At 36.5% G+C, this 23,282-nt stretch overlaps 4 protein-coding genes and 1 pseudogene across 4 annotated transcripts; all 5 read right to left on the reverse strand.

Moving 5' to 3' along the window:
* Window positions 1–568: 568 nt before the first annotated feature.
* On the reverse strand, window positions 569–4,040 carry LOC123229460 (protein RETICULATA, chloroplastic). The gene is made up of 7 exons (XM_044655276.1): window positions 3,195–4,040; window positions 3,010–3,108; window positions 2,518–2,738; window positions 2,238–2,307; window positions 2,078–2,157; window positions 1,285–1,349; window positions 569–933 (listed from the first exon to the last, which is right to left on the reverse strand). Exons 1-7 carry the CDS (start codon window positions 3,789–3,791, stop codon window positions 740–742), a joined length of 1,326 nt encoding a protein of 441 aa, XP_044511211.1. The 5' UTR covers window positions 3,792–4,040; the 3' UTR covers window positions 569–739.
* A 1,806-nt stretch (window positions 4,041–5,846) lies between these two features.
* Window positions 5,847–9,563, reverse strand: LOC123211504 (annotated as a pseudogene).
* A 733-nt stretch (window positions 9,564–10,296) lies between these two features.
* Window positions 10,297–12,279, reverse strand: LOC123192161 (putative receptor protein kinase ZmPK1). The gene is made up of 2 exons (XM_044604611.1): window positions 12,237–12,279; window positions 10,297–12,151 (listed from the first exon to the last, which is right to left on the reverse strand). Exon 2 carries the CDS (start codon window positions 11,917–11,919, stop codon window positions 10,399–10,401), a length of 1,521 nt encoding a protein of 506 aa, XP_044460546.1. The 5' UTR covers window positions 11,920–12,151; window positions 12,237–12,279; the 3' UTR covers window positions 10,297–10,398.
* Window positions 12,280–16,494: 4,215 nt separating this feature from the next.
* Window positions 16,495–19,748, reverse strand: LOC123223255 (putative receptor protein kinase ZmPK1). Its single transcript, XM_044646391.1, has 2 exons — window positions 19,402–19,748; window positions 16,495–18,925 (listed from the first exon to the last, which is right to left on the reverse strand). Exon 2 carries the CDS (start codon window positions 18,864–18,866, stop codon window positions 16,614–16,616), a length of 2,253 nt encoding a protein of 750 aa, XP_044502326.1. The 5' UTR covers window positions 18,867–18,925; window positions 19,402–19,748; the 3' UTR covers window positions 16,495–16,613.
* Window positions 19,749–19,944: 196 nt separating this feature from the next.
* LOC123223244 (putative receptor protein kinase ZmPK1) lies at window positions 19,945–22,820 on the reverse strand. Its single transcript, XM_044646378.1, has one exon. It carries the CDS (start codon window positions 22,515–22,517, stop codon window positions 20,100–20,102), a length of 2,418 nt encoding a protein of 805 aa, XP_044502313.1. The 5' UTR covers window positions 22,518–22,820; the 3' UTR covers window positions 19,945–20,099.
* Between the last annotated feature and the right edge of the window lie 462 nt (window positions 22,821–23,282).

The following is a 23,282-nucleotide window of genomic DNA, read 5'->3' on the forward strand; positions in this document are numbered from 1 at the left end:
AAGGGCGGGAAGCGAATATAGCCGTTAAGGCTTTAGGCTTTAGGCTTTAGCTTGTCTGTATTAGCAGGGATTTCTTTCTCAATAACTGACACGCGTCTTTACCCCAACTGTTGTGCAGTCTGGCAGGCTGGCACCCTGTTACTGTTATTAAGCTTGGGAAGATTAACCAATTAAAATTGAAAAATAAAAATTTTCTGCTATTATATTTCTTTCTACATTAATATTAAATTTTTATATCAAATAATTATTTTTCATATTAAAAATACAGTACAGTTATAGATATAGACAATTAATAGCATAAAACAAAAATTATTTAATGAATGATTATAATGTATAAAAAATTAAAAAAATGGATTTGAACAAAGCAATATATATTACTAAATTTAAAAAATATATAAAATTTATTAATAGCTAATATATATTATAGTTTAAAAAAATAATCTATAGTTTTATACTTTTTTTTATTGAAATTTCCTACATTTACTTTTGAGACAAACTTGATCAAACTAATGAACCTTGAAGAAACCAGTTGGGCATATTAGAAACTGATGACATGAAAGCGAGAAAATACAACGGTGACAACAGCCCCCTCTGCCTGGGATGTAAATGGTGCATGGATTTCAAAGATTCTAAACATCAATTTGATTTCAAGAATTCAGACTTATTTCAGTGAAACACACAAGTCTACCCTAATTGTCAAATTTGAACGGATAAGAGAGAACATGACTGCATTGCATAGTCACTGCACACCGCTCCATCTAGCCCAGTCAACAAACTCCATGCCTCCGTAGACATTGTTGGCAAGTCTCACACCGACAGTAAAAGCCATTGCAACTGCTGGAATCTGCTTTGCCATGGGTGATGCTTCAACCAAGCGCTCTAGTCCATTGATGATCTGATAGCGGGTATTAGATGAAACTCCAAGAAAAACACCTGTGAGTTTAGGGAAGAAAACAAATCTGAGTTATTATTGAAATAGATTAGTTACACAAGAACAACATAAATAAGATATGACTGGTTAAATATTTTATGAACTCTTAAACTGTAATAGATTATATGTCTAAAATAGATAATATCTTGACAGTAAACTGTTATTAGACTAGGATGTTACAAATACTATTACTAACGTTGCATTCTTTGAGTAGAAGATAAAAGATGTTATAGAAATCAAAGTGAAAGAAAATGTGAAAAAGGAACATTCGAAAAGAAAGAATAAACACTTCAAACTAGAGATGATTGGTTTGGCTGATGAACTGGCTAAAATTTAAAACAGAGAAGACATACCCCAGAGAGCTGCACTCTTCAATAGAGGTGGAACAGGTATATCATCTTCTGATTTATTGAAGCTCCTGAATGAGAAAAATACAGTGAGAGGTCATCTACTCCAAAAAGAAAAGATGTAAACCTAGCAATAAGATATACTTGAAAGAAAACATTAGCGCTGATCTGTTTCTGTAAAATATACATTAAAAAAGCATAAAGAATGACACAAAAAAGATATGCAAACTATTATGACTAAAGATAAAGTAAAAATGTTTCTTAAAGTTGACCGAACATTCACAAAGAGTTGCAGAAACTTCATGATATCTTCCATTTTCCCAAAGAGTAGAGGAATAGAGTAGCACAGTTAATAGCAATTTACACTGCAATAGACGCTACTGCTTTATCTCTTTGCCCTTTTTCTTATAGCTTATATTTCCCTTGTTCAATTGTTCTCTTGTATTCAAAAGAACTTGTCATGGATCAATATCACATACCTATATTGTCATTAGGTTTAATAATTATTAGCAATGGTTTAATGGAAAATGATCCAAGATTCAAAAACGAATAGACACCCAAAAGAGTCTTTTTCTCACAAGCAAACATCAATACTGAATAAATCTTTAACAGGGTTTTTGAGTATAAGTATTGGGAAAATTCAGTAAAATGACTAAGGTAATTCACTAAATGATTTATAACATCAATCATTTGAATTACCCCAGTTACATAACAGAAAGAAGTGAACACCAAAAAGGTTGATGAAATAGCATTAAGCAGGTAAATACAGGATATATTCAGATAGATAATCAGAGCAAACCTCTTAGCATTCATTATTAAATTTGCAATCCCTTGGCCTATAATACCACATGCAAATCCAACTGTTCCATACATGACACCCTGAAAAGAGAATATGCATATCAACAATAAAAGTCCAGCAGTATATTATCTACAATAAATAACATAGATGTGAATATTACCTTAAAAAAGTATGTACCAATTCTTTGATTTATAGAAAATCTACATCCTGGCCTTTCTGCTTCAAATACACTGCAAAAGACAATTGCTTTAGACATGCAGAAAATAATTTACCGTGTACTAAAGCTACAAATGAGATGGTGATGTAACTAGTAGAGGAAACATATAGCGAGCCAACATAAGAAAATCATAAAATATCTAGACTGAGGGAAGAAATTAAAAATTAATCCATATTATGTTTACAAGAAAAAAAAAATTAAAATTATTGTTAGAAAATATTACCTGCTAGGAAGAGCTCCATATGCCTGTTGCAAGCGTCCAAGGAGCCCTTTGGAAACAGATGGTTGCCCAATACGCACATAAGGTGCCAACATACCAACCAAAGCAACATTAACCACCACCCCCACCAAAAGATCTGCGACATACAACTCAAATTCTGCCCAGAAGTCTTTACCCCTCTTTTGGACTTCCGCGAACGTAGCACAACAAGAATCAATGACAATCTACAACATACAAAATTAACAGTCATAAGTTTCAAGATGAAAACTTGCAATTGACACTATATTGAGTTTTATCGGAAAAAAATTTTGCCACAGCCTCAACAACTAGAAGCATGTAGTTGTCAAAAACCTCAATATTGGCTTAGGTCTATGAACTGAATTTGGAGTTTGCAGGTTTTCAACTTAATATACCACCTACTTTTAGTCATTTAACAAGCATAGGACCACATGCCAGGTTCTGCATAAAGAATATATCTAATCAAAGTCAACAAACCTCGGTTCCAATCTTGAAGAGGAAAGATGGATCAGCCAACATTCGGTTTCGTAGCATGGCCCACGACTTCACCAAAAATCCTAAAGGCCAGCTTGAACTCTAAAAATAAACATCAAAACACCGATCACAAAGCAGCAAAATTGGCATAGAAACAGAATAGTAGAAATTAAACTGATTGAGGCTACCTGCAAGTCCAGATATCTAAGTAGCAACATTTTGCGAATCCCCACATTCTTAGCAGCCTCAAACATATCTGAAGGAAGACTAGCTCCTCGAGCCTCCACCTCCTTCATTACCTCATCAAATTTCATAATTGGTCCAAACTCTTTTTCTTCTTGATCATTTTCTTCATTGTCATCGCCGCCACCGCCACCACCTCTACCATTGTTAAATTTCCCATTTCCTCCACTACCATCAGACATGTCCCCCCCATTACCACCATTATCAGTTTTTGATTCATGGTTTGTCTCCAAAGCTTTAACATCTCTTCCTTTTCCACCATCATCTCCCTCTTTTGTCACTATAGTTGTTGCCACACCAGACTGTGGCTCAGCAGATGACTGTGACATATTGCTCATGACAAGAAACCTCCTTTTTGTCTTCACATAAACATTTCTGCTGCTGTTCTTTCCACGAAATATTGGAAAAGCCACATCTTTTACTGAATTTCTGAATCTACCAACATCAAAAATCAAACTTTGATTCCACATCTTCCCCAACACGACCTCATTTCTGACATTCACAGCATGTGCTAATCCAAAACCCGATACACAACCAGCCATGTCTCTCCTACTAGATTAAGTCGACAAATCTACTAAAAATTTGACTGCTATCAAAATACCCCACTACAAGAAACAGAGCAGCTTTGAAGTTAAAGAGAAAAATGAAGGAAGGATATGAAATCTACTCCAAAATTAATTTAAAAAGGAAGCTCCCTTGGTGTAAGATTACGATAAAGAGTCTTGAAAATGATTCTTTTTCAGCGTACCCAATTAAAAGTAGGCCGCGAAGCGACGCAGAAAGAGAGTGACGCCCTAAGAAGAGACGTTAGTGACCGGCTTTTCTGCTTTTAAGTTTCACAGATTTAAGCAGTGGGGCCACAGTATTAAGAAATTTTGTTTAGGCCAAAACAGCCAAGGTTTGGTGAAAACCTTAAAAATTAAAAAATTTATTTACTTATTAAAATTAAGAATAAAAATATTATTTAATTAAAAATATTTAAAAAATTAAAAATTTATTATATTTTTTCCTCTCTTAATTTAAGAATATGAGATTTCACTCATCCAAAATTTAAAAACTGATCTTTTTTTCCATAAGATTTTATTTTTACTTATTTTCTCTTGCAAGCTTTCTCCAGTTGACAACTGACCTTCTTCCTTTGTCATGGGCCACCACCAATACCAGTTGAACGGACCATTCGAAGACTAGTGTTTCCTAGAAACTTTATCAACTTCACTTCATGACGAAGATTTGTACCAAACACTAATCTTCGATGTCCTTTACTTTGGGAAACGTCGATTAGACTTTAATCGGTATTTCTCAAAGACAAAAGATGTTGAAGATTGGCATTTCACACCAATCTTCATTGTGAAGAGGAGTTGATGAAGTTTCTAAGAAATGTCAGTCTTCGAGTTATCCGTTCTAGCCAATATTAGTGATCATTCATGGTAGAGGAAGAAGATCGATTGTTGGCTAGAGAAAGCTCATTAAAAAAGATAAGTAAAAATAAAACCCTAGAGAGTAGAAGTAAATTTTCAAATTTTAGGTGGAAGAATTGTTAAAATGTTAAACTAAAAGAGAAAATGTGATAAATTTTTAATTTTTAAATATTTTTAGTTAAATGATATTTTTACCTTACTCTTAACAATAAATTTTAACATATGAGTGAATATTTGAGTTTTTTAAAATTAGAGGATATGAGTTTGGGTTTTCCCCAAACCTTGGGTTGCAATGAGTCTTTTGGCTTTTCGTTTGTTTATATTTGACCAATATTTTCAAAACCTCATCGTCCCATGTGTGGAAGATCTTGCTGAGACAAATGTTTCGGCCTATTGAATGACCTATAACCATGAATCGATCTGGTTTTTTTATAAACTCAATCAGGGTAATGAAACATGGTGGAATCAATCTGAACACACCAGTTCTGATGATTTTCAGTTGTTGGAACTCAAACCTGAGACCAACACATGGGAGTAGGGTTGAATATGAACAGCTCAATTTGAAAAATCGGTTTAGTTTAATTCAATTTAACTTGAATTCACTCATGTTTAACTAAAAATGAATTCGAATTTAGAAGGTTGATTTATTTTAAAACTAAGTCGAGCTCGAATTAAAGAGAATTTTACTCAATTTAATTTATGATCCAATTCAATTTAATTTAATGTTAACTTACAATTCGATTCTAACTATATTAAATAATTATTAAAATAATATTATTTTATTTATTATAGAAGAAAATAAAGATTTTTTTATTAATACATCACAAATTTGGGTAATAAATTTGAATCAAATATTCAAATCGAATTTTAAACTTTGAAGTGAGAGAATAAATCGATTTCTAGTTATTTTAAACTTTGGGTTGTTATTCGCCCGTCCAACAAGAGGAGGAGACATTGATTTCCTCTAGGGCTCTACTAACTTGCCCTTCGTGCAAACGAGTGAATGTTTTTTTAAGAACAGTCTACCTTCTGGGGAGAGCAGTCAGCACGTCAGCACGTCAGCTCAATGCGTTAGCAATTAGAAGAGTCAAAAGTTTGATTCTGAATTTTTCTCCTAAAATTTCTTTATTAGAAAGGACGACTTAAAATTTGTTTTGAGAAGAAAACTACTTGTATTGCTAAAAAGGTCTTAAAGTATCTATAATTTACATTAGCAACTTGCTGGTATCACTGTCGAACTAGCCAGGAAAATAAGAATAAAGTCAACTAATTCTGCAAAGCGGGAAACACCGAAAATCTAGAGTCTGGAATTGTAGAGGTCCATACTCATTCACCATATGCACTCAGGAGTTCCACGACTTTGCTCATCGGAGGCCTCGAATGGCGATCTTCTGTAACACACATCAGAGCAACTTGTATCATTCTGTCAATCTTCTCGCCATAAGATTGGTTTTCCAGTCTGGGATCAATTACTTCCCTTAGCCCTACTTGTGTCACATGTTGTTTAGTTGCCCATTGTGCCAAATGGTTGTTGCCGTAATGATTAAATGCAGTCCTTCCACTCAAGAGCTCCAAAAGGACAACGCCATAACTGTAAACATCTGCTTTTGCATCAATATTTTGGTTCTTCATCCATTCTGGAGCCAAGTATCCTCTTGTGCCACGCACCTTGGAGAACCCTGTGTCATGCTGGTCTTTGAACAGCTTCGACAGGCCAAAGTCGGCCACTTTAGGTTCCAGATGATCATCTAGTAGTATATTTTGAGACTTCACATCACAGTGGAGTACCCACTCTAGGCATTCTTCATGTAGTTATGCCAAGCCCTTTGCAGTTCCTACTGCAATGTTGTATCTTTGGTTCCAGTCGAATTTGCTGGCTGAATCAGCGAACAAGATTTTATCCAGGGAACCATTTTCCACATACTAGTAAACCAACAACTTGTGCTCATTCTCAGCACAAAATCCCCACAGTTTCACCCAATTCTTGTGATTGATCTTCCCTATGATGCTCACTTCCGCCTAGAATTCAGCATCTCCTTGCAATACACCTCCCAGTCTCTTCACTTCGATGACTCTTTCATCATCCAAAACTCCTTTATAAACTGTCCCGAAGCCCCCCATTACAATCTCTTCTTCAAAATTTTTTGTTGCCTTCTTCAGTTCCACATAAGAGAAACGTTTGAAGCCCATGGCTAGAACAATGAATCCCATATTGGCCAATTCCTCATAAACGTGCTTCCTGAAGACATACCACCATGCCAAACCCATGCAAATTATTTCAACGACTCCAAAGGCACTGACGAAGGCAATCAAATATTTGATGTACAAGTTCTTACTGGTTTTTCCTCCCACAACATTATTACCTCCAAGAACAAGGTCTTCATTTGAACAGTTCAGGTCGTTTGTCCCCACCTCACTCAGCTCTGGAGAAGAGATTACAGTTCCTCTAGGAATCTTTATATGCATATTGAGAGGTTTACTTGATACACGATAGCCATTTAGGAAAATGTTATTCGGATAACATGCACCTTCTCCGTCTGTTGTATATCCAAACCCCTTGCAATTGCAATCACTTAGACATCGATTCCTGCATTCTCCAAAGGAAATACCTGTATCATAGGTAGGCAAGTCGTACCCATAGAAATCTGTGTTATAAAGCTGCATGAAATCCAATTTAGTTGAATCACAAGTCAGATTAAAGGAAGGGGAACAACCCTTGGAGCAGTCTGAATGATCATTTCTGGTGAAATCATCAGGGCAAATGCAAGTTGGCTGTGGGCTGTAAATGCATAAACCATTTTCACCACACAATCCATGAACATAACATTTATAAATGTCAACAGGCATCCATGAGATTTTCCATAGCCTGGTTGGATCATCTAAACTATACACTCTAAAAATTCCATCATAATCTAATGTTAAGTGCCTCTTTGGACCAACTCCATAATCAGTTACTGTGAATCCAAAATTATCACTTGATTCAAAATATCCAAAATAATTTAGAACTGCTTTTCTGGTGCTATTATAAGGTGTTCTGCCATTTTCAAATACATTCTTCGCCGGATTTGTCCAGTAAACACTTGACAATAGAGGACCATTGAAGATGAGATTCAAGACATTATTATCATTAAATTTCAAATTGTAAACTCCTGATAAATATGTACCTCGACTTCTCATAGAAACCAAGGTTGTGTTCTTTGTAATCCTCTTGGCTTGGTTGACCACTACCAAATTTCCTGTTTCAAGAACCCGAGCTTCAACATCTGCATCTGTTACTGTGTTGGTTGACCATACTATTGAACTATCTTCATCAGTCAAAACTAGATTCCCATTTCCCTGGAGGGTCAGCCTGGATCTCCTTCCATTAACAGGCTTGTCTCTGTTGGCCATCCAAACAACTGTCTTGTTGACAGAGTTAGTGAACCAGATTGCAAAACAATATGCGTTAGTGCCAACAGAGTAAAATCCACTGGAGAATGTCCCGTTTGGTGAAACAAGGAAATCAGTCTCTCTTTCAACCACCAAGGCATTTCCGCGGCTCAAACTTTGCAACCCTTGTGACCATGGTCGATCCCACGCCACTGCTGGTATTAATATCAAGAGAATGAACAAATCAAGAACTCCCATTGTAGGTGGTTCTTGAAAAGAATTTGGCTTCACTATTAGTTCTTAAAGTTGATAAAATACTGAAAGGTTGCTTCCTGTAACAAGATTTATAATGTCATAGATTATGCAAAATAAATTTCTTTCCTGATTGGAAAACTAAACCATTTGAGTCATTTGCCATTCAACAAATCGTGTAAAACACAAGGCGACTTTGACATTTTGACATGCTTAACTAAGACCAAAATGAAAAGAACAGTCTGCTGGAAAATATCCACCACATATATATAGATATCAAGGCACGATTAGGCAGACTGGTGGAAAATATCAAGGCTCGCTAGACTTATCGGTAATAACTCATCAAACTCAGTCAAGTTTCAGTGTCCCACCAACAACCCAGTTGAGAAGTTGAAATAATTGCCACCCTTACTGTTTAGTACGTACCGGTAGGAGTGGATTTGATGGTAGTCGAATCTGGAGCCGGTTTGAGTTGAAATAATAACTCACTAATGCTAGACGAGATTGTGGCTTAGCAGATGACTGTGCCATATCACTCATGACATGAAACCTCCTTTTTGTTTTCACATAAACATTTCTATCACTGTTTTCTCCACAAAATATTGGAAAAGCCACATCTTTTACTAAATTCCTGAATACACCATCATCAAAAATCACACTTTGATTCCATATCTTCCCCGACACGACCTCATTTCTCACATTCACAACATGTACCAAACCAAAACCCGATACACAACCAGCCATGTCTCTCCAACTAGAACAGGTCGACAAATTTACTAAGAATTTAACTACAATCAATATACCCAAAACACTACAAAAAATAGAGCACCTTTGAAGTTAAAGCGAAAAATGAAAGAAGGATGTGGAATCTACTCTAAAATGAAGTTAAAAATTAAGCTCCCTCGGTGTAGGATTATAATAAAGATTCGTGAAAATGCTTCTTTTTTAGCGTACCCGATTCAAAGGAGGAGCCGAAGCCACGCAGAAAGAGAGTGACGCCCCAAGAAGAAACGTTAGTGACCGGCTTTTCTGCTTTCAAGCTTCGCAGAGTTAAGCGGTGGAGCTACATTATTAAATATTTGAGTTTATTGATGTTCGTCCCACGTGCGAAAGATATTTCTCACGTGCTGAGACCGATGTTTTGAATACCTCGTGGTCCCATGCGTGAAAGAGCTTGCTGATGCGGGACCAAGAACCGTGAATCAGTCTGGTTATGTTATCAACTCGATTTGGGTAATGAATCACGGTGGAATCGATCTAAACCCACTAGTTCCATGATTTTCTGTCAAACCCTGTTGTTGGAACTCAAACATGAGACCAACACAAAATGGGTAGAGTTGGATATAAACGGCATTTACTGAATTTTGAAAGTTATGTTAAAATTAAAATTAAATTAAGTTCAAATGAAAAATATTTTATTTGTTTTTAAAATTGAATTAAACTTAAATTAAAAAAAATTTAATTCAATCTAATTTATAAGTTATGCAATAACCCGATTCAATTTAATTTTAAAATATAACTTATTTTAAATTATATTAAATAATTATAAAAAATATTATTTTATCTATTATTTAATAAAATAATATGGTTTTATAAATATTTTATCAAATTGAGTCATTATTTTAAATTATAAATTAAAATTATGTTTTAAATTTTAAAATTAAAATTTAATGATCTTTAACTTTGATATGATAACTTAAACTAAATTCAAATTATCTTATTTTTATTTAAACCAAACTCTAACCAATAAAATATTTGAGTTTAATTTACTTTGAATCCATCCACCAAGGCCGATAAGAGCATGAGACAGTTGTTGCAGAAGAAGGGTCAGCAAGTCAGCTCAATACATTGGCAATTTGAATAGTCAAAAGGTCAGCACATGATTCTGAAACTAGGTATTGAATTTGTTTTGAGAAAAAAATTACATGTCTCATTGCTGAAAAGGGCTTAAAGAATCTGTAATTTACATTAGCAAGTTGTTGGTTATTGAATGAAGAAGTAGTAGGGATGATCTTTAAGCTTCATATTAGTATTACATTCATTGATTACATATATTTGTGCAAAGCGGGAAACGCTGAAAATCTAGAGCCTAGATTCTAGAGATCAATACTCATTCATCATATGTAGTCAGGACTTCCACAACTTTGCTCATTGGAGGCCTGGAATGACGATCTTCTGCAACACACAGCAGAGCAACTTGTATCATTCTATCAATCTTCTTCTCATACGATTCGTTTATCAATCTGAGATCAATCATTTTCCTTAGCCCTTCTTGTGTCATATGTTGTTTAGTAGCCCACTGTATCGAAAGATTGTTGTTGTCGTGACCAAATGCAGTCCTTCCAGTCAAGAGCTCCAAAAGGACAATGCCATAGCTGTACACATCCGCTTTTGCATCAATATTTTGGTTCATCATCCATTCTGGAGCCAAGTATCCTCTTGTGCCTCGAACCTTGGAGAACCCTGTATCGTGTTGGTCTTTGAACAGTTTTGACAGACCAAAGTCGGCCACTTTAGGTTCGAGATGATCATCTAGTAGTATGTTTTGAGGCTTCACATCACAGTGCAGTACCCATTCTAGGCATTCTTCATGCAGATATGACAAACCCTTTGCGGTTCCTACCGCAATGTTGTACCTTTGGTTCCAGTCTAATTTGCTGGCTGAATCAGTGAACAAGATTTTATCCAGTGAACCATTTTCTACATACTCATAAACCAACAACTTGTCCTCATTCTCAGCACAAAATCCCCATAGTTTCACCAGATTCTTGTGATTGATCTTCCCTATGATGCTCACCTCTGCCCAGAATTCGGCATCTCCTTGCAAAACACCTCCCAGTCTCTTCACTGCGATGACTCTTTCATCATCCAAAACTCCTTTATAAACTGTCCCGAAGCCCCCTGTACCTATCTCTTCTTTGAAGTTCTTTGTTGCCCTCTTCAGTTCCGCATAAGTGAAACGCTTGAAGCCCATGGCTAACACTATGTATCCCATATTGGCCAATTCCTCATGAAACTGCTTCCTGAAGATATACCACCACGCCAAACTGATGCAAATTATTTCAATGACTCCAAAAGCACTGACGAAGGCTATCATATATCTGATGTATGAGTTCTTACTGCTTTTACCTTCCCCAGCATCATTACCTCCAAGAACAAGGTCTTCATTTGAACAATTGAGGTCATGCGTCCCCACCTTACTCAGCTCCGAAGAAGATACTATTGTTCCTCTGGGAATCTTTATATGCATATTGAGAGCTTTACTCGGTACACTATAGCCATTCAAGAGAGTGCCTTTCGGATAACAGTTGCCTTGTCCATCTGTGGTATATCCAAACCCCTTGCATTTGCAATCACTTAGACATCTATTCCTGCATTCTTCAAAAGAAATGCCACTACCATAGGTAACCAAGTCATATCCATAGAAGTCTGTGTTATAAAGCTGCACGAAATCCAATTTAGTTGAATCACAAGTCATATTAAACTTAGGAGAGCAACCCTTGGACCAGTCTGAAGGATCATTTCTGGTGAAACCATCAGGGCAAATGCAAGTTGGCTGCAGGTTGTAAATGCATATACCATTTTCACCACACAACCCATGAACATAGCATTTATAAATGTCAACAAGCATCCACGAGATTTCCCATAGCCCGGTTGAATCATCTAAACTGTACAATCTCAAAATTCCGACATAATCTAATGTTAAGCGCCTCTTTGGACCGACTCCATAATCAGATGCTTTGAATACAAAATTATCACTTGATTCAAAATATCCGGAATCATGTAGAATTGCTCTTCTGGTGCTATTATAAGGTGTTCTGCCACTAGCAAATACTGTCAACGCGGGATTTGGCCAGTAGACACTTGAAAGCAGAGGACCATTGAAGATGAGATTCAAGACATTATTATTAGCGAATTTCAAATTATAAACTCCTGATAAATATGTACCTCGACTTCTCATAGAAACCAAGGTTGTGTTCTTGGTAAGTGGCTGAGACGCAAGGAGTGTATCTGTGGGGAATTCAAAACTCTCCCAGATGATCCTCTTGGCTTCGTTGACCAATACCAAATTTCCTGTTTCAAGAACCCGAGCTTCGACACCTGCATTTGTTAATGTGTTGGTTGACCATACTACTGAACCATCTTGCTCTGTCAAAACTAGATTCCCATTTCCATTGAGGGTTAGCCTGGAACGCCTTCCATTAACAGGCTCGTCTCTGTTGGCCATCCAAACAACTGTCTTGTTAACAGAGTTAGTGAACCAGATTGCAAAACAATATGCATTAGTGCCAACCGCGTAAAATCCACTGGAGAATGTCCCGTTTGGTGAAACAAGGAAATCAGTCTCTCTTTCAGCCGCCAAGGCGTTTCCGCGGCTTAAACTTGGCAACCCTCGTGACCATGCTCGATCCCACGCCACTGCTGGTATTATTATCAAGAGAATGAACAAATCAAGAACTCCCATTGTAAGTGGTTAGAATTTGGCTTCACTATTAGTTCTGAAACTTTATAATATACCGGAAAACTATAGATTATTTAAATAACTAAACCATTCGAGCCATTTCACATTCAACAAATCGCCATTTGACTTTCAACAAATCGTAATGACCACGAGGCGACTTGACATTCTGACACATTTATTTGTGTATCATTTTCCATTCTGCCCATCAGTCTGCCTAATCTTGCGTTGATATATATATATATATATATATTTGTGACTGTCCAGTTTTCTCCTTGTTGTTCAAGAGGAATGGTCTTTAAACACAGCTATGTGCCCGTGTCAACAGCAAAACAGCTAAAGAATTGGTGGCTTTATTTTATACATGAGTTGACTTTGGCAAATTGAATCAATGACAGAGCATTATTGACCAAATAATTATATGGGACAATTTTTTATTCTTATTCAAATACTAATTGAATTAGTTCATAATTGTTGTAACTTTTCTCTCTGTCGGTGTGTTAGGACCAACGTGTATGTGAGAAAAAAAGGAAGGAGAGCAGCAGTGGATACAAGTGGGAAAGCCTTGCGAGCAACAAGTATCACACAGCCAGCAAAGGAGTATGCGGCACACAAACAACCATCAAGGGAATGCCCAGCAGACAAGCAACAAAATTATAGGACCACAAAGATATCCATGGCCGAGGTGGCAACACAAGAATGGAGAAGCAGCTGTGAGGAGGAAAGTGAAGAAATAGGCCTGGAGAGGCTGGGGAGCAGCAAGGAAAAAGTGAGAAAAGTGAAGGGGGAGACCGCCAGCCTCTCGAAATTCTGGTTGAGAAAAATGCTGTGTTGATATTTTTTTCCTGTTATGTTTTTATGGCTTTCACGTTAGTTTGATGTAAGAGATACAAAAACTAAAGTTTACAGAACTCTTTTGTATTTCTGGAAAAATTGCTCAATACGATACAGTTGATTACATTTGCTTGTGTTCTGAATTGCATTACTTTACAAATGCACAAATACATTCAAGTAGCTTGATTGCTCTTGGTTCCAGCTTGTGTCCTGAAAGTAGTTGATAACGGCAGTGTTCCAAACTCATAGTTATCAATATCTTACGATATATTATATGATACAAATAGAAAATGATACATATTATGAATTATATGGTAATTAATACGATATATAAACATATCGTATAATATGATACATATCATACTAGATGATACAATAAATATTACTGATATAGATCAATCCACTTTTTAGAGAAAATGATAATATAATAGGACTGTGTGTGGAAACTTTTAAATTTTTAAAAGTGTTTATGATATTTTTCAAAATGATGACATATCAATTATATTTTTTTATCATTTTATTATTTTATATTTTAAAAACTGTATCACATAATACGATACGATTTTCAATACATGATACGTAAAATTAAGTTTTTGATACATGATACGATATACGATTCAACTACTATGTCCAAGACTCCAAAGATCCTGCTCCAGATCTGTAACTCGATGCATATGGCACATGCATGTAAACATACATCGCCCTGGTTCTTCCGTGCATGGTCTCTCGTCTGCATGACATGAACGCTAATTTATTTGGTGATTTGAAAGACATACACCAGTTTTTCATTTCTCCAAGGTTTCGCCTGTTGAGCTGTTTGAGGTGATGATTTCAGTTATGGATGGTAAATTTCCTGTTTAGTCTAAACGATCGAACAGCAGATATATTCAAAAGATCATTTCAGGTTTGCTTCTGAATCTTATTAGTTCAGGTTGTGTGCTGAAATTCTGTGAATGAAACCTTTTCGATCATACACCAAAATTTTTCTTTCCTGGAATATAGGCATTCTATCATTTACTTCATATGCTACATCTGCAAATGCCTTAACCTGATCTTACATGATAAACTGTATATCCTAAGCATGAAAGCACAGGAATCTATTGTAGCTAAAAAGTTGTTGCCACACCAGATTGTGGCTCAGCAGGTAACTGTGACATATTACTCATGACAAGAAACCTCCTTTTTGCCTTCACATAAACATTTCTACTACTGTTTTTTCCACAAAACATTGGAAAAGCCACATCTTTTACTATGTTTCTGAATCTACCATCATCAAAAATTAAACTTTGATTCCATATCATCCCCAACACGATCTCATTTCTGACATTCACAGCATGTGCTAACCCAAAACCCGATACACGACCGGCCATGTCTCTCCTACTAGAATAAGTCATCAAATCTACCAAAGATTTAACAACAATCAAAATGCCCAAACACTACAAGAAACAGAGCAGCTTTGAAGTTAAAGAGAAAAATGAAAGAAGGCTGTGAAATCTACTCTAAAATGAAGCTAAAAAGAAAGCTCCCTTGGTGTCAGATACGACAAACACTCTTGAAAATCATTCTTTTTTAGCGTACCCAATTAAAAGGAGGCGAAGAAGCGACGCCGAACGCGAGAGATACAGAGAGATGCCCTAAGAAAAGACATTAGTAACCGGCTTTTCTACTTGTAAAGTTCACAGATTTAAGCAGTGGCGCTACAATGCTACATTATTATAAGTATTTTAGTTTATTCATGTTCGTCCCACGTGTGAAAGATCTTTCTCAGGTGCTGAGACCAATGTTTTGAATGCCTCATCGCCCCATGAGCGAAAGATCTTGGTGAGACCGATGTTTGGCCGGTTAAACTTCCGATTATGCTATAAACTTGATTTGGATAATGAATCTTGGTCGGATTGATCTAAACCCCCCATATATGTTGTAACTCAAACTAGTTACCGATACATATAAGTTGGATTGGATCCGGATCTTCAACTTAATTTTAAAAATTAAATTAATTTAATTTAATTTAATTTGAATTTACATCTATCAAATTTAAATTAAGTATAAATTGAAAAAAAGAGGTTATTTTTAATATTAAACCAAATTATAGTTCAAAAAAGTTAGACTCACGATCTTGACTATAATTCAATTCAATATAATCTCAACTAATAATTTTGATTTAAAATATGTTAAATAATTATTAAAATTATATTATTTTATTTATTATTAAATAAAATAATATCATTTTGTTAATAAATTGTAAATTCAAACCAAAAACTTTTTGAAGTTAGAAACAAAGTTTATTTCGAATTATTCTTAACTTTAATTCTATGAATTCAAACAAAATTTTAGCAATCTTGATTTTCATTTAAACCAAACTTCATCAAGAAGGATCTTGTTGTTTGAATCCACCCCTCCCAGCTAGGAGCACGAGACATCCATCATTTTGTTGCCTCTAGGGTTCTACTAACTTGCGCTGGTCTAGGTACGCAGAACAGTCTACCTTCTTAGTAGAACAGTCAAGGTCAGCAGCGTCAGCTCATTAAATTAGCAGTTAGAATAGTCAAAAAGTCAACATTTGATTCTGAAATTTTCTCCTAGAATTTCTTCATTGGGAAGCAGGTATTAAATTTATTTTGTGAAGAAAATTACATGTCGTGCTGTTAAAAAGGGATTAAAGCATCAGTAATTTACATTAGCAAGTTGCTGGTATCACTGCCGAACTCGCCAAGAAAATAAGAATAAAGTCTACCAAGATATCTCTGCTTCATTTTTAATTGTGTTGTGTGAAAACTAGACTTGCATTTGTAGCAGCAAGTTTATATTTGCTTGCAAGGTGCTGGCAATGGTGGGAAAGATTTTGTTGGTTTGTCTTTTCTGATATAAATGGCTGTGATATCATGTGATATATTGCTGCTTAACCTGTCTAAATGACAAAAACAAAATGTGAGCTTCAAAATTATTTTCTGATGAAGAAGATTTTCATTACATATATTTGTGCAAAGCGGGAAACGCTGAAAATCTAGAGCCTAGATTCTAGAGGTCAATACTCATTCATCATATGTAGTCAGGACTTCTACAACTTTGCTCATTGGAGGCCTCGAATGGCGATCTTCTGCAACACACAGCAGAACAACTTGTATCATTCTATCAATCTTCTCCTCATAAGATTCGTTTTTCAATCTGGGATCAATCATTTTCCTTAGCCCTTCTTGTGTCATATGTTGTTTAGTAGCCCATTGTATCAAAAGATTGTTGTTGTCGTGACCAAATGCAGTCCTTCCAGTCAAGAGCTCCAAAAGGACAATGCCATAGCTGTATACATCTGCTTTTGCATCAATATTTTGGTTCATCATCCACTCTGGAGCCAAGTATCCTCTTGTGCCTCGAACCTTGGAGAACCCTGTATCGTGTTGGTCTTTGAACAGCTTTGACAGACCAAAGTCGGCCACTTTAGGTTCGAGATGATCATCTAGTAGTATGTTTTGAGGCTTCACATCACAGTGCAGTACCCATTCTAGGCATTCTTCATGCAGATATGACAAACCCTTTGCGGTTCCTACTGCAATGTTGTATCTTTGGTTCCAGTCTAATTTGCTGGCTGAATCAGTGAACAAGATTTTATCCAGTGAACCATTTTCTACATACTCATAAACCAACAACTTGTCCTCATTCTCAGCACAAAATCCCCATAGTTTCACCAGATTCTTGTGATTGATCTTCCCTATGATGCTCACCTCTGCCCAGAATTCAGCATCTCCTTGCAAAACACCTCCCAGTCTCTTCACTGCGATGACTCTTTCATCATCCAAAACTCCTTTATAAACAGTCCCGAAGCCCCCTGTACCTATCTCTTCTTTGAAGTTCTTTGTTGCCCTCTTCAGTTCCGCATAAGTGAAACGTTTGAAGCCCATGGCTAACACAATGTATCCCATATTGGCCAATTCCTCACGAACCTGCTTCCTGAAGATATACCGCCATGCCAAACTGATGCAAATTATTTCAATGACTCCAAAAGCACTGACGAAGGCTATCATATATCTGATGTATGAGTTCTTACTGCTTTTACCTTCCCCAGCATCATTACCTCCAAGAACAAGGTCTTCATTTGAACAATTGAGGTCATTCGTCCCCACCTTACTCAGCTCCGAAGAAGATACTATTGTTCCTTTGGGAATCTTTATATGCATATTGAGAGCTTTACTCGGTACACTATAGCCATTCAAGAGAGTGCCTTTAGGATAACAGTTGCCTTGTCCATCTGTGGTATATCCAAACCCCTTGCATTTGCAATCACTTAGACATCTATTCCTGCATTCTTCAAAAGAAATGCCACTACCATAGGTAACCAAGTCATATCCATAGAAGTCTGTGTTATAAAGCTGCACGAAATCCAATTTAGTTGAATCACAAGTCATATTAAACTTAGGAGAGCAACCCTTGGACCAGTCTGAAGGATCATTTCTGGTGAAACCATCAGGGCAAATGCAAGTTGGCTGCAGGTTGTAAATGCATATACCATTTTCACCACACAACCCATGAACATAGCATTTATAAATGTCAACAAGCATCCATGAGATTTCCCATAGCCCGGTTGAATCATCTAAACTGTACAATCTCAAAATTCCGTCATAATCTAATGTTAAGCGCCTCTTTGGACCGACTCCATAATCAGATGCTTTGAATACAAAATTATCACTTGATTCAAAATATCCGGAATCATGTAGAATTGCTCTTCTGGTGCTATTATAAGGTGTTCTGCCACTAGCAAATACTGTCAACGCGGGATTTGGCCAGTAGACACTTGACAGCAGAGGACCATTGAAGATGAGATTCAAGACATTATTATTATCGAATTTCAAATTATAAACTCCTGATAAATATGTACCTCGACTTCTCATAGAAACCAAGGTTGTGTTCTTTGTAAGTGGCTGAGATGGAAGGAGTGTGTCTGTAGGGAATTCAAAACTTTCCCAGATGATCCTCTTGGCTTCGTTGACCAGTACCAAATTTCCTGTTTCGAGCAACTGAGCTTTGACACCTGCGTTTGTTAATGTGTTGGTTGACCATACCACTGAACCATCTTCATCAGTCAAAACTAGATTCCCATTTCCATGAAGGGTTATCCTGGAACGCCTTCCATTAACAGGCTTGTCTCTGTTGGCCATCCAAACAACTGTCTTGTTAACAGAGTTAGTGAACCAGATTGCAAAACAATATGCGTTAGTGCCAACCGCGTAAAATCCACCGGAGAATGTCCCCTTTGATGAAACCAGGAAATCAGTCTCTCTTTCAACTGCCATAGCGTTTCTGCTGCTTAAGCTTGGCAATCCCTGTGACCATGCTTGATCCCACACCACTGCTGGTATTAATATCAAGAAAATGAACAAATCAGGAACTCCCATTATAGGTGGTTTTTGTAAAGAGTTTGGGTTGATTATTAGTTCTGAAACTTGATAAAATACTGAAAGGTTGTTTCCTGTAACAAGTATTATAATGTCATAGACAATGCAAATACAAAATATTTTTCCTGTTTGGAAAACTATAGATTATTTAAATCACTAAACTATTTGACATTCAACAAATCATGTTAAGCACGAGGCGGCTTCAACATTCTGACTTGCTTAATTAAGAACAGAATGAAAAGAATAGTCTACTGGAAAATATTCAACACATATATATATATATATATATATATATATATATATATATATATATATATATATATATATATATATATATTTATTTATTTATCAAGGAAAGATTAGGCAGATTGATGGGCAGAATGGAAAATGATTTTGAATTATAGTATCTCGCAAGACTATTAATATGACTGGCCTCCTATCTCCTTGTCCAGCTTTGTTGAAGAGGAATGGTCTTTAAACAGAGCTATGTCAACACTGAAACGGCTGAGGAATTGGTGGCTTTATTTTATGCCTGCGTTGACTTGGTAAATTGAATTAATGATAGAGCATTATTCAGCAAATAATTGTAGGGGACAATTTTTTATTCCTATTCTCTTAAATGAAACAGTTCATACTTCTTGTAACTTCTCTATCTGTCAATGCATAGGCACATGCATGTAAACATACATTCCCTGTGTCTTTTGTGCATAATCTGTGATCTGCAGAACATGAACAGTGGTTCGGTGATTTGAAAGACATGCGGAAGTTTTTTCATTTTTCTCAGGGTTCTGTTTGTTGAGCTGTAGGAGGTGAAGATTTCAGTAATGGATGGCAAATTTTCTGTCTAGTCTATTGACGATCGAGCAGCAGACATACTAAAAAGATCAATTCAGGTATGCTTCTGAATCTTATTAGTTTAGGTTGTGTGATGAAATTCTGTGAATGAAACCTTTTTGGTCATATATCAACATTTTTCTTTCCTGAAATATAAGCATTCTATTATTTACTTCATATGCTACATGTGCAAATGCCTTAACCTGATCTTAACATGACAAACTGTATATCCTAATCATGAAAGCAAAGAAATCTACCGTAGCTAAACAAGGGGAAGATTTTACAGCTGAAGTGCAGTTAATGATTGTATGGACTGGGCACTTCAGATTCAGTTTCACATTCCGACAGGGTCTGGACTACTAAATCCATCGTTGGTCTCTTGTTTCGATCTTCCTCCACACAGGATATACCAACTTCGACCAATGTTACAACCTGTTTCTCACTGAACTTTCCATTCAATCTTGGATCTACCACGTCCTCTATCCATGTGTTCTCCCCGCATTGAATTTTCCTTTTCACTAATCTGGTGTATCGTGTCAGCTCCGATTCCTGTGTCTCACCATCCTCTACCACCGAATTTGAAAGCCTGACTCCTTTCACCATCTCCAGAATCACAACTCCATAACTGTAAACATCAACTTTAGCAGTAATAGGTAGATTCAGAGCCCACTCTGGAGCCATGTAACCCTTCGTTCCTCGAATCTGAGAGAATTCAGAACTATAGCTGCCCCTCTTAGACAACTTAGCCAGCCCAAAATCTGCAATCTTGGGCTCAAAATCATCGTCCAAAAGAATATTTTCAGGCTTAACATCACAGTGAATAACCCATTCAAGGCACTCGTGGTGAAGATATGCTAAACCCTTGGCTGTCCCCAAGGCAACTTTGAACCTTTCTTTCCATCCAAGAAAACCTGAAGAGAATATGTGCTTGTCCAGTGATTGATTTTCCACATACTCATAGACCAAGAGTCTGTGTGTGCCTTCTGAACAGAATCCCCACATTGTCACTAGGTTCATGTGATAGATGGTTCCGATTGTGCTCACTTCTGCCCAGAACACTTCTTCTCCTTGATATAAATCTCCTAGTCTCTTGACAGCCACCACCCTTTCATCTGCCAAAACACCCTTAAACACAACCCCAGAGGCTCCTCTACCAATCTCTTCTTTGAAATTTTTTGTTGCCTTCTTGAGTTCAGCATAATTGAATCTCTTGAATTGACTTGACAGTGCACGATATCCATCTTCTACTAAAGATGGTACACCATGTCTTCGATAAAGGAACCACCAACCTAATAGAAGGAAAATAACTTCAATTGCACCAACAGCTAATGCAAACCAGTACATATAGGCCCATCTCACTCTCTTGCCAGTAGTGTCATACATGGAAGGTGATCCCATCACAAATATAGAGTCTTGACATATAGGATCAGTACCATTGAGATCATTAGGTTCTGATGCCTCAACACTGACTGGAAGCTTCAGATATATGCTGCCTGGAAATGTTGGAGAACGGTAGCCATTGAAAAGTGCACTTTTGGTGTAACAACGCGCTTCCCCGTTCAGCCTATAGCTAAATGCTTCACACTGACAATCATCCAAGCATGATTTCTTGCAAGATTCAATTGATGTATCCGTACTGTAGTTGAGATCAAACCCATAGAAATCTACTTTCTCAACCTTAACAAATTTCAGTTGCAGTGAGTTTGAACAAGTTATGTTGATCTTAGGCTTGCAACCTTTGTTCCAATTACCCGGTTCAGTTATCTCATAGCCTGGAGGGCATGAACACTTGGGCTCCGGTGTATACACACAAATCCCGTTTCTACCACAAATCCCATGAACTTTACACTGCTCCATAATAGCTTGCCAAGAAATCATCCATGATCCTGTCGAATTGTTGAGGCTATAAACCCTGAGATTCCCATCATCATCCATTGTTAGCCTTCTCTTAATTCCCAAGCCCACATCAAAAGCTCTAAATTCCCACTTGTCACTGGATAAAAAACTGCCTGTTTCATCTAAAAAAGCTATCCTAGTACTGTTATACGTTGTTCTTCCATTTTGGAACACATTATAATCAAGATCAGGCCAATACACACTTGAAATATCAGGTCCATCATACATCAGTCTCAATACATTATCATTATCAAAATATAAAATAAAATGCCCAGAAGCATAACTTCCTTTACCTAATCTGGAAATCAGCTGTGTGCTCTTCGTAAAAAGTTGGTTTGGAAGAAGTGTATCAGTAGGATAATCAAAGCTTTGCCATAGAATTGTACCATGTGCATTCGTTAGAACAAGATTTCCAGTATCCCAAAGCTCTGCTCTATCAGCACCAGTTGAGGTGATGTTAGACGTCCAAATTACAGAATCATCAACATCGGTTAGTATCATGACACCATTTCGCCGGAGAGTAACTTTTGAGCCCTGCCCATTAACTGGTCTGTCACGGTTAGCCGTCCAAACAACAGTTCTGTCTTTAGAACTGGTGAACCAGATGGAGAACCAGTAAGCATTTTCACCAAGGCCGTAAAACCCACACGTGAAAGTTTTATCTGGGGAGGTTAATACGTCTGAAGCATCCTCAACCGATAGTGAAGAGCCTCCACGCAACAAGTTCTGGGTTTTCAAAGTTTCGCAACATAAGAGCAAGGAAACAAGAACAACGAGAAAAGTGGGAAATTTTGGAAACGATAAGGATTGGAACCCCATGCTTGCAGAAAAAGATGTTGTGAGAGGAACAGAGTACAGGCTTTATCTGGGTCTATTTCTTGGTTATTGGAAGTGATAATTATTCATCAAAAGTTTCATGGAAAGATAAAATGAATTGGTAAAGGAGTATTGGACAGCGTTTGAAAGTAACTTGCAGAGAAGCTGATCTTATTGGCTGAATCTTGTGAAGAACAAGACAAGAAGTACCATGATGTTCTAGCGTTCACATGTAGTAGGTTAAAAGGTTAGAAATCTTTCATGTACAGCCAGTCAATGATTAGGCAGAGGCGTTTCACAGCAAACCTTCTAGATAGATCACTTTTGTGAACCAGACATTAAGACGACTTGGTTGACTGCCTTTCGCCTCTCGCTTCAGCTCAAATCTGAGGCGTCAATTGGTCGGTGATATACTTAATGACATATATAATTTTGCATATAAATAAATAATAGGTGATTTTAAATTTATAATAAAATAATAAAATAATATATTATTATTTATATATCAATATATACATAATATTTATATATATAATTTTATTTATATCAATAATAGCATATTAAAACCCGTCACTAATAACCCAATTGAAAAATTGAGATAGAAGCCGCTCTTACTATTTAGTAAATAATGATTGGTGTGGATTTAATCCTAACCAAACCTGATTGCTAGAGTTAAAATTGAATTTATAATGTTCAGATTGAACTTATTCTACTTAATATTAAAAAAATCATTAGAAGACTACTTGTGGGATAAACATTGGCATCGGA

This window comes from Mangifera indica, chromosome 1 (assembly GCF_011075055.1).
Source record: "Mangifera indica cultivar Alphonso chromosome 1, CATAS_Mindica_2.1, whole genome shotgun sequence".
NCBI classification, from domain to species: domain Eukaryota; kingdom Viridiplantae; phylum Streptophyta; class Magnoliopsida; order Sapindales; family Anacardiaceae; genus Mangifera; species Mangifera indica.

Bases quoted from the DNA above. Each gene is read 5' to 3' on its own strand.
- LOC123223255 (XM_044646391.1), bottom strand. From the start codon at position 18,866: ATGGCAGTTGAAAGAGAGACTGATTTCCTGGTTTCATCAAAGGGGACA.
- LOC123229460 (XM_044655276.1), bottom strand. From the start codon at position 3,791: ATGGCTGGTTGTGTATCGGGTTTTGGATTAGCACATGCTGTGAATGTC. The intron at 3,109-3,194 runs GTAGCCTCAATC...GTTTATTTTTAG, and splicing joins TTAGATATCTGGACTTGCAG to AGTTCAAGCTGGCCTTTAGG. The intron at 1,350-2,077 runs GTTTGCTCTGAT...TTTCTCATTCAG, and splicing joins TTAATAATGAATGCTAAGAG to GAGCTTCAATAAATCAGAAG.
- LOC123223244 (XM_044646378.1), bottom strand. From the start codon at position 22,517: ATGGGGTTCCAATCCTTATCGTTTCCAAAATTTCCCACTTTTCTCGTT.
- LOC123192161 (XM_044604611.1), bottom strand. From the start codon at position 11,919: ATGCTTGTTGACATTTATAAATGCTATGTTCATGGGTTGTGTGGTGAA.